The sequence below is a fragment of the Physeter macrocephalus genome, chromosome 7, assembly GCF_002837175.3.
Source record: "Physeter macrocephalus isolate SW-GA chromosome 7, ASM283717v5, whole genome shotgun sequence".
NCBI lineage: Eukaryota > Metazoa > Chordata > Mammalia > Artiodactyla > Physeteridae > Physeter > Physeter macrocephalus.
Genome location: NC_041220.1, coordinates 130,981,615 through 130,996,332, shown reverse-complemented (window position 1 = coordinate 130,996,332; position 14,718 = coordinate 130,981,615). Strand labels below are relative to the sequence as shown.

Genomic DNA, 14,718 nt, shown 5'->3' with positions numbered 1-14,718 from the left:
GGCTGAGTAATATTCCATTGTATATATGTGCCACATCTTCTTTATCCATTCCAGCCAATATTACATGTGTATCTTTTCTCTCAAAGCCCGGTTCCAAACGATACTAATGTAATTAATCATTACGTATACATTACGTAACAAATATTTTTAACTGAACAGAAAATATTAAGGCAAGCAAAATAGACTTTGTCCATTTCAATACAGAAACCTAATGTTATGTATTCCAAGATTATTACATGCCCCCTTGGAAAGTACTTAGAATAATGACTGATTTACAAAACAAGAAATCAACAATGAACCTTTTCTAAAATCCACTGCTTCTCTTACCAGTTCTGCAAAATCTGCAGCCTCCAAGTCACTCAATGCTGTGTCTAATTCCACCTATGTGAGAAAAAAAAAAGAGTAACACAAACATTTAACTCATATTACTTACTTTTTAGTAATGACCATATAAAATTGCTTAATAATTACTTGAAGAATTGAATAAATATCTCTCTCTCCTTTGTGTTATTTAAGAAATGTCCCCAAATGGAACATCTTGCTTTTAAGCTTTGTGATTACAAAAAAAAAAAATTAATGTATTTTAACCTATAGGCATTTTTCAATTAAATCTCAATTATTGCAAAATGGGCTTCACTCTGTACTCAATGCAGACTAATTTATGAGGTTAAAAAGCTGCTTTACAGTTCTGTTAGAAAAATTTTAAACATTTAAAAAATCTTAGGAGGAAAAAAAAATCAATCTGAATGTAGCCAGTCTACTATGAATTGTTTTAATTTTTCTATTTCCTATATATTTTTCAACAGTTGGATTCTTGTAAAATCCAAGAATCCAACATTCTTCCCTGTCTCCCTGCTATGTTCTGTATAAAAAGACTGTTAATCTTTATTCACTGATTAAATCATGAAGGCAAATTTTCCCCTGGAATCTGGCACAGTTTAACCACCCTACAGAGTTATTAGAAAAATCTCTTACTTAGGATTTAGCTTTTGTTTCTATGGAATTTGCCTGAACTCTTTCATGTATTTGTCCCTCCCTGAAGCATTCAAAATTTAAAAACAGAATAAATTTAATCTGTAGTTTAATCTGTAATGCATATATATAAATTGGAAACTACTGACAGTTGAAGCTTGTAGCATATACAGTATTTGTGAAAAATAATCCTTGTTTTGTTTTTTAAGGCCAAGGCACTTTCTGCAGGACTGTTTCACAAATGTGTCTTACTGAGACCACAAAAGCTGTGGAAACATTAGTCATGCCTTTCAATGCTTTTCATATGGTATGACTCATTACTCATTTGTGACCTACTTTTTTCTGCATCTAGCAAATACTTCATGTTCTCCTTTTTGTGGCTATAGGTTCCCTTGTGAAAGACTACAGGACAAAAAGAAAATTACCTACTTGTGATTTTTGATCTCAGAGACATTAATGTTTAACAGGTTGCTATTCCTGCTACTGAACTCTACAGGCTAATATACAAGGTTACTATAATTGCTTCTTCATATTCCTTAAGAGAAAAAGTAAAATATCTTTTCTCTTTATTATTCCAGTGTATCTTAGGAAAAATTATTTTTTTAAAAACCTGACAAACAAACAAAATAAGGAAGTTCTCTGGGAAAGAAAACAGAAGTGTGACTTCATCATATACTAAACTCAGAACAAGTACATTTTTTTCCAAGTTAAAAACAACTATTTCCACCTAAAATTTACCAGGCACAAATTACCTTACACACACATATGTTTTTAACTAAATTTCTCAAGGCATACAACTCCTTAATATTTTCCATTAGAATATATATAGTCAATAAACCCTACTATTTTTCACACAGTAAGAAATCTCAAAGGCAAAAGGAAAGTGCATGAGTTCTTTGAGTTTGCTGGTAAAACAGAAACAAAAACTTTAAGGGTTATTATGTATTTTAAACTTTACATTCATCAGAGACTTTTAGATCACTTTATCAGAAGGTATCTAACTCTTTGCAAAAATATTGTTCTTAATTCTCTTAACCAGAATACAAAATACAGAAAATATCTAAGCTATATCCTCATGGTTTCCCGTGTATTAATTCCACCTACCCAACTAAACTGTGAGCATCCAGAGAACTTTTCTGGATTCCCAAAGCACAGCACAAATCTGAGTACCTGGCACAATGAAGGCAGACCTGCATACAGTAGTGTCCAACTCAACAAGGACAAAGACAACCAGAGCTTTGGTGAGATAAGCAACAGGTATGATTTAAGTCAAAAGATTAAAAAATATATACAGTAGAATTCACATAGTGATTTCTCAGACTGATATTCTTTTAGGTTGAAATAAAAGCATGCAGTCCTTTTAATCAAATATATGTCAAATTAAGGGAAAAAAACGCCAATAAAAAAGAAATCTGAATACAGGAGGTAGCCTTCACATGGAATTTATAAGACCAAAATAGGCTATATTTTAAATGTCTTAAACAAGAACTCTTAGAAGGAAAATAATATTTAATCTTAATATATCCAAAGTCTAAAGCCTTTGACCCTAAAAACATTAAGTACCTCTAATCTCACAGAAGAGACTGTATATTTTGAGGGAAGAGATTTCTTTAGTGAAGAGATTCTGAGACAGGGGAAAGAACTTGAGCAAGACCAGACCGACAGGCCTCATGAGATGGCAACTCTGACTCACGAAAAGCGGCCTTGTGTCTTTCAGAAGAAAAAGACCCCAGAATGGGCATGAGACAGACTGTGGAAACAGCGTCTTTCTATCTTAAACATAAGGTTATCTAGTTAAATTCTGTCTATTTTGAACACTTATGATTTCTTATGAAAACACTGATGGGAGTAGAATTATATATCTCATACTTTTAGTTTTATCTCATACTTTTTAGTTTTTATATGATTTAGGAAAATGATAATCATTGGCCTGAGATACAAAATGCAGCAGGGGGCAGTTGACAAAGGCAAGGACAAAAAAAAGAATACAAGAAGGTAAAGTTTCCTTTAAATATGCTTTAACCCCTCAACTCCCTCCAAATAATCATTATATAATAGTACTCTCACAGCTATAATTACAACTACAAAGTGCCAGGCATGATTCTAAGCATTTTATGTGTGATAACTCATAACTTCTTTATGAAGCAGGTAGTATTATTGTTCCCATTTTACAGATGATGAAACTGAGCAAAGGGACTAATATATCTGTTTAAATTATTATTAAACTTCAAAAGGCATTTGTTTGATCATATATTGTAGAATTCCAGGAAGAGCAGAATCTTGAATTGGGATATTACTACAACATAACCTGGGTTTCTTCATGGGCAGGGAACTGCTATGGCATAGTGCCTCATTAATACTATTAAAAATGCTGTGGCTAAATACATTATTGTTGATGAAAATGTCTGAAATGAGCTTTTCAATCATTCAACAGTAAAGTTATTTTGGATGTACAGAAATGACTAAAGTCACATTGATAATGTTTAACCATCATGAATCTTACCTTTAGTGAGCTATCTCTGGCACAGGGCAAAAGCTAATTACAAATGTTCATGTAAACAAAGATTTTGCTATTATTAATTTGTTAGCCAGTCATTTCATCTACCTAACTCAATGACCCTGCATTATAAAATCTAAATCACAAAATTCAAAAGTAAGACACACCATATAATTACGATTTCTGAAAAGTATTCCAAGTTTGAACAAAGCTTAAATGTTAAAGTAAGATGAGAGAGCTAATTTCTATTTAGAAAGAAAAAGTTCACTGCACTGAACCTCCTACCTTATCAACCAATTGCCCCTTTAACTCTTACCCATAACCCTGAAAATAACAAAAAGCCTAAGAAGAAAAAAAGAGAGAGAGAAGATAAAGAATATAAGGCAACTAGCTCTGATTCTTATTTATGACACCTAAGATTACCTTAATATCCTGTGGAAGTGTGAGCCACCGAACTCCAGGGAGATTGTCTAAAAGTACTGCACTGGAAGCATCATATTGTTGTGTACTGGGACTGGCACTGGAATGTAGTTTAGCAGGCTGAAGTGCTCTTTGAAAGAACAAGCTGAAAAAATGATCCAAACGAGGAACATTCTCAACCTGGCAAAAGGCACTGAGAAAACAAGAGCTGTAAAGTTAGAACAACATACAGAAATGGTAGTCATTGCTTGTACGCTCCTAAGGGGACTGGATCTTTCCTAACTACATAGGTTCTCTTCCTTACTTCTCCTCCCTTAATAAGAATTACTGCTATGTTACTGATGGAGTGTGTTAAGAAATTCACCCTGTCAATATTTTTTACTCTAAAGCCTATTCTCATCTACCATAGGGCAGATGGTACTATGGGAAAACCACAGGGCTAACACAAGTGGTATATCTATAACAGAATGGGCTGAAGTTCCCTTTTTGCAAAAAATGTAACTGGTTTTTACCTCTATCTCTCAACCATTTACAACTCCCAGTATCTTTCCGGCAACACAGGATAACAAAGAGATTTTGAGCTTTGTAATAGAACAGATCTGACTTTGAATCTTATCACTGCTTTTACTAGGTAGATCTTGAAGGGAAATCATTTAACCTTTCTCTGAACTTTGGTCCCAACTCTGTAAAAATGGGGATAATACAATCTAACTCTTATGCAAAGTACACAGTAAGTACTTATTATGCTTATTACTTGCTGGTACACAGTAAATATATAATTAGCCTATTTCCTCCCCTCTTCAGTAATGAAGGCATAACTAGTTAAAAACTCTTGAAAAAAAAAAAGACAACTTGGTTTTAGCCATGTAAAAGTAGCATATAGTATTACCTACAACCATTCACTGGTATAAACTACTGGATAACACAATAACTGGTATGTATACCATTAATATATCAGAATAATAGTCACCGATTCATTCAACTAATTACTTGAGTGCCTACTTTGTTTCAGGAACTATTCTCATTGATGGAAGTACAGCAGTAAAAATATCAAGACAAAAGACAAGGTCTCTGCTCCCATGGAGCTCACATTCTACTGGAGAATGACAACAAATGAACAAAAAGTAAAAACATGAACTTGTACAAACGACTAAGCAGAGAACAGGACCATCTGAATGGGTGAGGTGACTGGTTGGCTATTTTTGGATCAAATGGTTAGGGAAGGGTCTCTTGAGAACGGGGCATTTAAGCTGAGATCCTGATGTCAAAAAGGTCTAATGAGAGGGAAGAGTGCAAAAGCCCAGGGTGGGAACAAGTTTGGCCAGGGTGCCCACAGAACATACAGAGGGGCGGCGTGGATTGAGATCTGAAATCAGAAAGGTAGGTGGGAGCCAGATAATAATGTAGAAAGATCACTGTAACTTTGGAAATTAAAGAGGCAAGAAGGGAGGCAAGGAAATCAGGAAATTACTGTAGTAGTGAGAGATGGTGGTGGACAGGGTAATAGTGAAGATGGGGAGAAATGGATGGATTTGAGATGTGTTTTGGAGACACACTGGTTAGGATTTGCTGATGGATTGGCTGGAAATGATGAAGGATACTTATATCTTTAATTTGATCACAACACTAAACTGTATTAATGTATAATCAGTTTTCTGTGGCTCACAGGGAACTAACCAGCTCACAACTTGAAAAAGATAATTTAAGTTTTTGGACATTTTAGTCTTTTCATAATTTTTCACAATGGCCTTTAATATCTTTCATAATCAGAAAAAAACCTTGTGATTAAAAAAAATATTGCAAAATGACTATTAACAATATCTTGGATCCATACTGCTTCTTGGTTTTAAGAACTCAGTGGATCTTTACGTTTATTATCTTAGTTTGCCTTTCAAATTCCCACCTAGTCAAGAAGAAACTACTTAAATTTTCTGTCAACTTGGAGATACTTCTAAATCAATGGAAGCTAAATTTCAAAATGAAATTCAGAGAAATTAAGAGTCCCTCAGCCCCCAACCTACTCCATTGGAATTTGCAGAACAACTCCAATTGCTTTATCTTCACATACAGAATTCATTACAGGAATTTAATCTTTGATTATCTCTAGTTTTATGAAAATAGAAAGCTTCAATAAGGGCAAACCATAGCAAGGTGTGCTCATCTAGTATAAATTTAAGGAGGTAGTTTATAACCACCTTAAGAGTTTATACTCTTCATTGAGTAACATTTTTCTTATCAGTAAAAGGTAAAAGCATGGTATATGGCTGCCCAGTCTTTTGTAGTTCACACATTTGGAAAATGCTAATAAGTAATTGAGTTTGAGAGGGAGGTGTCTGTATTTTCCTGGAGGAAAATACTGCAATTAGACAATTTTCCCAGATGGCATCATCATAAAAAATTCCTTTAGGCAGCTTTGAGAACAGTGACAATAAAGATCCACTCCAGATAAACAGAGATCTGATACTACTATGGTTTGGAAAAACGTATAAACTGTCTTTGAATTTTTATATTGATATACTCTTAAAGCTTTGAAAGCAAAGGCATCATTTTAGCCCTCTGAAGTACTGGGACTTACAAACATCGATTTTCCATCCATAATTTTACATGTTCAAATATTAAACGGTTACCCCACATTTCCTCTTTCAGATCAAGAAAGACACATCACATACTGCAAGGTTAAAAAAGCAAGAAGCAGGGCTTCCCTGGTGGTACAGTGGTTAAGAGTCCGCCTGCCAACGCAGGGGACACAGGTTCGAGCCCTGGTCCGGGAAGATCCCACATGCTGTGGAGCAACTAAGCCCGTGAGCCACAACTACTGAGCCTGCACTCTAGAGCCCGCAAGCCACAACTACTGAGCCCGCGAGCCACAGCTACTGAAGCCGGCGTGCCTAGAGCCCATGCTCTGCAACAAACAGAAGCCACCATAGTGAGAAGCTCGCGCACCGCAACGAAGAGGAGCCCCCGCTCGCCACAACTAGAGAAAGCCCACGTGCAGCAACGAAGACCCAAGGCAGCCAAAAATAAAAATAAAATAAATAAATAAATTTATATTAAAAAAATTTATAAAAACAAAGCAAGAAGCAGAAAAATATGCATAATATGAGCCCACACGGTAAAAAAAGAGTATGTATATTCATATTATATAGAAAATATATGGAAGAATATACATGAAACTAAATAGGCAATTACCTTCTCTACCATGTGTTTTATTTATTTTATTTTATTTTTTATTTATTTATTTTTTTGTGGTACGCGGGCCTCTCACCGCTGCGGCCCCTCCCGCTGCGGAGCACAGGCTCCAGATGCACAGCCCCAGCGGCCATGGCTCACGGGCCCAGCCGCTCCGCGGCACGCGGGATCTTCCGGGACCGGGGCACGAACCCGCGTCCCCTGCATCGGCAGGCGGATTCTCAACCACTGCGCCACCAGGGAAGCCCTATTTATTTTAATAGCACATACATTTTTTTTACTAAAAATTTTTTTAAGGAAAAAGTATCACATTTTAGGATAGTGAATTTGACAATGTTATAATCAGAGGAAAACACAAAAAACTTCTTACTCTTTTCTGTATCTGTTCTGAAGAAATGCTCTTACATTTGCCCCTAAAAAAATACATCAAATCCGAATATAATTGTGGTTACATCACTATTTCACAAAAGTAACATATGAGACCAAAAGAGAAAAAGCAATGGATCCAATGAAAAACTGCCTAGAGCTGTAAAATAAAAGCCAGTCATGAAGGATGAGAAAATAATAATAAGAAGAAACTACCCAAACAACTAACTTGACAACCAAGGAACACTATTAAGTGCAAAAAAGTGATTTAGAATCATATACTTAAAACTTGAGGTTCAATTCAAAGAAGTACTTACCTATCTAAAGAACCGTACATAAATTTTAAGGTCTGGGCAACATCTTCAATCATATTCCTTAGCTGAGGAAGAGGAACTCTAAAAAGAAGCAAAAATACATCTGTTCATTTATAACATAATCAATTGATTCATAATATAAAAGAAGCAGATCATCTTTACATTTTATATGTAAGGAATTTGAAAAGCATGTGTGTTAACTGTAAGTATAGCTGTGTATAATGGTTGTTTCCTGCATTAGCAATTAAAGAGTTTGATGTCTAGATCTGGGGTTCTAACATGGGTCAAGTAGGCACTTTTATATCACCATCTATATGGAGGTTAGTTAACCCCCTTAGGGTTCAATTTCCTTTATGTGTAAAATGGGACCATAATCACTAAGCCTTCTCAGGTTCATTCTGAGGATTAAATAAAATTAATGCATATAAAGCAGCTGGTTCAGTATCTGGGCCTATAGAAAGAAATGTTAAAATTCTTGACACTTTCCAGTAATACCCAGATCTCAACTTAACCTCTAATTCTTGTGACAAAAAGACACCCCTGAATGAAAGAGAAAGGAAAGAAAGTAGGAGAAAGGAAAGAAATGAACTTAACATTTTCTCATTGAAGCCTTGTAAGAATTTTACAAAGCAGGTCTTTTATTCCCATTATACCAGTGGGTATAACTGAGGTTTAAGAAGTTAAGCAACTTCTGCAGGCACACCCAGGGAATAGAACCTGCTGGTGAGCATTCATTTCCTTAGCTCCAAGGTTACTCTCTCCACTACCTCACAGTCTTCCTGGTTAGGTCCCCGTTATTGAATGCAGCTGTCACAGGAAGATGATCTCCCCCCATGAAAACACATGTTCCTGGAGTATCTGCTCCACCGTATCCTGGGTGGGGCAACACTTTTCTCATCCTGCTTGTAAAAGGCACAGTGGTGAAGAAAGAAAGGACAGACTGTGGCATTAAGACAGACAAGGGAAAAACAATCCCAGGGCTGCCAGAGTTCAATTACAAACCATCTGTACGATGCTGGAGATACAGAGACATATAAACTGACACTGAGGAGGTGCTTGTACATGACCTCTCAATATTCTGTTTCCCAGCCTAAACAAAGGAGAATAATAATAACTACCTTTCACAGTCATGTGAAACAAGATGCAACGAGGAAAAGAGTTTGGTACGGGGTGGTGGCTATGAAAGTAAGAGAACTGGGTAAAGAGGTGGCTAGGGCTATTTCTGACCTGAAGCTCAGGATAGAGATGGAGGAGGACCTTCGAATTCATTCCAACTTAACAAGCCAAGTTCTCTAGGATAGGGATGACATAAGTATTTAGGGAAGACCCCGCCTCCCCACTCCCACCCCGGTAACAAAGGTTGAGAAATCGGCTAGAGCATCCCCTAACCAGCACAACCTGGATCCAGAGCTCAGCAGTGACAGTCCTTTTTTGGCTTCAGTGTAAAACCTCTCCTGGAAACTGTCTCTGTCTGCCTAACTAATCTGGCTGGTGGCATCAGAAAGTGGGGAAGCAGCCTCTGCTCAGTTCCTTAGTTGGGCCTTCCTCTCTGCTGTCTAACTGCCCACACTACCTTATCTCATCATTGTATTATCTGTGTCTTGTCTTTTGCCTTTTGGGCTACTATGAAAGTCCAAAGGCAGAGGTTTCACCCTGCCACCACACCCTAAAGTATCTTATTCTGGATGTTCTACGATTCGTGTTCTTTCAAAACAACTCAGTTTTTCACGATCCAACCCATTGGCATAGGGCAGTCTCCGAGCAGGGTTTTTAGACAGAAAAATGCACATTAGCTGGTAAAAGAGAGCCATCATTTAACATATATAATGGCACCACTATCCCCTCATGTTAAAAGTTTTGAATCCCACATTTATGATAGATCATATCTCTTTCTGTCCAAGATTAAAGACCACTTTAAAACATAATAATTTTGATATTTTTCACTGCAGGCTCCTTTGGAATTCCTCTTTGTGGTGTTAAAACAAGTCCACAATTGTTTGATACTCTTCCCCTTGAGTGTGGGCTGGATTTAGTAACTCACTTCTACCAAATGTATAAATGGTCAGCCCTGCTCTTACCTCCAACTATTAAAATAAGACATCTTTCAAAACACTTGCAAAAAAGTTAAGAAGGAGACCATGATAATGTAAGACATACCATTAGAGAAGTCACTTTAAAGATAAATATGCATTATTTGGTCAAAGGTGCTCAACGTTGAGGCAAAACACCTTTCTGCTGACCCTTAATTCTCTAAAATCACCAACAGTAAAAAACTGTAAACATGCAAAATCCAAACCACGATAGCGTCAAAAATTAGAGCAGAGGACAAGCTCATCTCTCAGCCACCTCTGTACTGGCCATATCTCAGAGGAAAGTGTATTGACAGCCTCCACCCTTACTAACTGGTCTAGCTGGGCCTTCCTGGTACCTTTCTGTACTATTCATACCAAATGAACACAGGTAGCCATTATACTAGTGCAGCAAACTTTTAGATTGTGAAACTTCTTGAATTTACCTTTGACAAAAATGTCATCATTTTAATGAAACAGACTTTGTTAGCAGTATTTTAGAAATGATTTTAAGGTAAACAAAAATCTCAACTTACTCCTCAGCAGGCAGGCCAATTAACAACAGCTTGTCAGATTCTTTCCAATAAGCTACATGAATTTGTTTCCCATTTAAAAGAAGGGATGAGCTAAGAAGAAATAGAATCAAAATGAAATTAGAACATCTTTAAATGTCATAAAATTATAAACAGTCATTCATAAAAGATTACATATGGTATGATTTAAGAACTGCACGCTTAATCAGCAAATTTCTTGGCATATACCTACCACACAGAAAAGGCAAGGAATTGTACAACAAAAACATATTCTGAAATATAAAAACCCACAAAAAACTCTAGGTCAAACAAAAGTAGACCATTACAGCAAAAATATGTTAAAATTCTTTTGCTAACATTAACTGACTATATACAATTTTCTTTTCAGAAGAAAGCTTCCATCCCAGTGTGTTAATTTAACAAATCTTTTCTGATTGTCTATTTATGAACATGATTTACTAAAAGAGATTACAAAGAAACAAAGATGTGGTCCCAGCTCAAAAGATGATCATTCAGTATGGGTCACAGATACGTAAACAAGTAACCAAAATATAAGTCAGATTTAAATATATTCTCAAGGAAATATTTGGAGTGATGACTATATTCATGATGGTGATAGTTTCAGGGTCTATACCAATGTCAAAAATGATCAAATTATACATTTTACGTATGTGCAATTTACTGTACTTCAATTATATTTCAATGAAATTGGAAAACAAATTAAATGTGTTCTAAAAAAGAGATACAACAATAAACTATGGAAATACAGAGAACATGATTCCTTCTTATAGTGTGGGTAGGTGGTGGGAAGAAGATAAAATAAAAATATAACGTAAAATAGCATTAATTGATTTGGGAAAATGTTAAATGATATATTGCCACACAAAAAACGTTACAATACAGTAGGTAGAGTATGATTCCACTTGTATAAAATAGATGGAAGAAAATTAAGTGAAAGGTTATCATTTAATTTAGCAATATTTACTGTGCACTTACTACATGCCTGGGCCCTGGAGTTACAGATATGAACAAGATCAGCCAAGTCCTTTGCCTCGTGGAATCTGTGGTGGTTATCTTTGAGTGGTAGACTTTGGGGTAATTTTAATTTTTTCCATTTGTTTTTATATTTTCATGTTTTCTTAACTGATCAGCTACTTCTTTTTAAAACTACTTTAAAATTAAACATAATTTTAAAAAATTAAAAAATATATATATATTTAGTGTTTTCTTTGAAATTAAAATACACCCATCAGTCTTTATCTGTTGAATCTTAGGATATAGTGTACCTTCTATACTACAGTAGATAAGTGTGTGGGATTTTAAATATGAATTGCTAAATCGATTTTTTTAAAGGGATATTACTTCTGCCTTAATAAAGTTTTAAAAATGCATATACTTTTAGACAAATATTAGACTCCTTTACAGTCATAATTCATTTCACTATAGTTTTAAAACAGTGTATGCAACAAAACATATGTTGCTAAGGAATCCCTGAAATAATAATTATTTTCATATTCTTTCACAAAAAAGTTTTTCTCTATATATTTACTGGTTTCCACATGTCTAACCCATATTTTAGCTAACAAGGTCTAAATATGAAGTAAAATATCTATACTTCAGAGAAAAATAAAATAAAATCCACATGGGGAAACTTAAACACATTTTCTTACTAATAAGATTAAAAATGAGTCCTGCACCTGAAAAACATTATGCAAAGTGAAAGAAGCTAGTCACAAATAACGACATATTTCAGTTCCATTCTTAGGAAATGTCCAGAATAGGGAAATCTATAGAGACAGAAAGTAGATTAGGGGTTGCTCAGGGCTTGGGGTGGGGTAGGTGCATTGATAGCTAAAAGGTGTAGGGTTCCTCTTTGAGATAAAAAAATGCTCTAAAACTGACTCTGGTGATGGTTTCACATATCTTCGAATATACAAAAACCACTGAATTGTACACTTTAAGTGGGTGAATTGTATGATATATGAACTATATCTCAATAAAGCAATTAAAAAAAATTTTTAAAGGCCTATCCCATGCTTTTATAAATGTGAATTTATAGACTAAATGGAGCCTCGGTTATTAGTATTCTGAAATGAACTAATCTTTTCTATATACACTATACTAAAAGTCCCAGAGTTAAACATCATTTTCATTTAGAAAAACAAGGAAATTCTTCCCGTTATCTTGAAGATCCCATCTATTAAAATCCTAGACAAGGACCTACTGTAAAGCACAGGGAACTCTACTCAATATTTTGTAATTACCTATTATAGAGGGAAAAGAATCTGAAAAAGAATATATATATATGTGTGTGTGTATAACTGAATCACTGTGCTGTACACCTGAAACTGACACGACATTGTAAGCCAACTATATACTTCAAAAAAAATAAAATAAAATCCTAGAGGTGTCACTTTAATCAGAAGATGGGAAAAGAAAAATTAAAGCCTAGAAAATCCAATTTGATATTCTATCAATATTAAGGAGCTCTTAAAGTTTGAGATAAACTTTTTTTGGTAAAGTCTAAAATTGTTGAAATATTAAGGAAGAAAAATGGTTTATAATCTATAGATCTATTTTATGAAATAAAGCAAAAACAAAACTCAAAAACTTTGAGCCCCCTTTTTCCATAAGTTAACTATAATATATCAAAGTCAAGACTTGATAAATCAACATGGAATGGGATGTGTGGCTCTATAATCGACTTTCAAAAAGTTATTTAACACCAGTTTGCTTATGCATCACTGAGTGAACTTGCACAGATGATACTGCCTTCTGAATACTCTTCCTAAAGTGTACGTGTATTGTGTGTTTTCTATCATTGTTCTAAGAACAGAACAAAATATTTTGAACTATATGAAAAATTCAGTATTCAGCCATCCTTACCAACCACAAAGCTATTGTCAAGCAAGTTAATAATCAAGATAAAGTCATAAAAAAGCCCAAACTCATCATAATGCTGTGCTGAAGAGAGACTGCCTTCATGAAGAAATTCTAAAGTATAGTCATTAATCCAACTTTGTTAAAGTCCAAAACATCCAGATCTACAGCTGTACTCCGAACTTACATTTTAAATAGATGATTAGTAGAAATAACCTAGGTGAGAAACAAAATATCTGCAGACATCATATCTGCCATATAAATATTTACATTATAGATACAAATATATTTGTATAATAGATACCTGTATTAGTATTTAGTTTGTCAGAATTAAGGTAAAGAACTTGAGAGAAAGAGAATTAAAGCTAAATAAAAATCACTTATTACCTAGTAACTTGTGTCCCAGTTACATTTTCCAACATGTCACAGAGTGTGAGAAATATCCCTCTCACACTTTTAAGTTTCTGAGATGCATCAGATACTGGATAATGATATAGGATTTCCTGCTGTTAAATAAAAAGGAATAGAAATGTCAATTCCCCCCAAATTTTCCAACCGTTATATTTTTCATGGCATAGGAAAAAAAAAAAAAAGATTCCTTTCAGTTTCAGTGGGAGGTTTATTCAAACATAAGGAGAGAAGTATGCCTGGAATTTTAACACATTACCTAGTATTTAAAATACATTTGAAAATAAGTTAGAGACTGTCAAAATTAGTCATGATACATATGCTGAGTAGGATAGTGATTAGTTGGAATAATTACAACTAATTGCAAACAATGTTTCAAACATTAATCTCCCTTTACAATAAATTCAAATACTAATATTTATATTTTGTTATATAGATATTCTTATCTCCTGTGGTTACCTATGCACACAGACACCAAATGTAAATTTTAGGAGTCTTTAAGATAAGTTTCATCTTTGGTGAAACCATTAAATCTTTATTTAAACACAAGACAAGACTGCAATTAAACTTACAGAGTGAGAATACAAAATTAAATTAAAGTCATGCAGATAGGAAGAAAGAAGTATTATATTATAAAATCTTCTGTTTAAATTTGAAAGCATTTGCCCACCACAAATTAATCTGTATTCAAACTTTAAAAGAGAGACATTTTAGGGGCTTCCCTGGTGGCGCAGTGGTTGCGCGTCCGCCTGCCGATGCAGGGGAACCGGGTTCGCGCCCCGGTTTGGGAGGATCCCACATGCCGCGGAGCAGCTGGGCCCGTGAGCCATGGCCGCTGAGCCTGCGCGTCCGGAGCCTGCGCGTCCGGAGCCTGTGTTCCGCAACGGGAGAGGCCGCGACAGTGAAAGGCCCGCGTAAAAAAAAAACAGGTAGGCCTTCCCTGGTGGCGCAGTGGTTGAGAGTCCGCCTGCCGATGCAGGGGACACGGGTTCGTGTCCCGGTCCAGGAAGATCCCACATGCCGCGGAGCGGCTGGGCCCGTGAGCCATGGCCGCTGAGCCTGCGCGTCTC

At 35.4% G+C, this 14,718-nt stretch overlaps 1 protein-coding gene across 5 annotated transcripts in view; it reads right to left on the bottom strand.

The window, feature by feature from the left end:
* The window catches only part of INTU (inturned planar cell polarity protein), an 84,865-nt gene that overhangs the window by 23,141 nt on the left and 47,006 nt on the right, over window positions 1-14,718 (bottom strand). For all 5 annotated transcript variants that reach the window (XM_007113496.4, XM_007113495.3, XM_007113498.4 and 2 more), the window contains exons 5-9: window positions 13,628-13,746; window positions 10,364-10,453; window positions 7,762-7,839; window positions 3,893-4,082; window positions 328-381 (exon numbers count right to left, since the gene is read on the bottom strand). In XM_007113496.4, coding sequence (XP_007113558.2) covers window positions 328-381; window positions 3,893-4,082; window positions 7,762-7,839; window positions 10,364-10,453; window positions 13,628-13,746 — 531 coding nt within the window. The remainder of the gene's footprint in view (window positions 1-327; window positions 382-3,892; window positions 4,083-7,761; window positions 7,840-10,363; window positions 10,454-13,627; window positions 13,747-14,718) is intronic.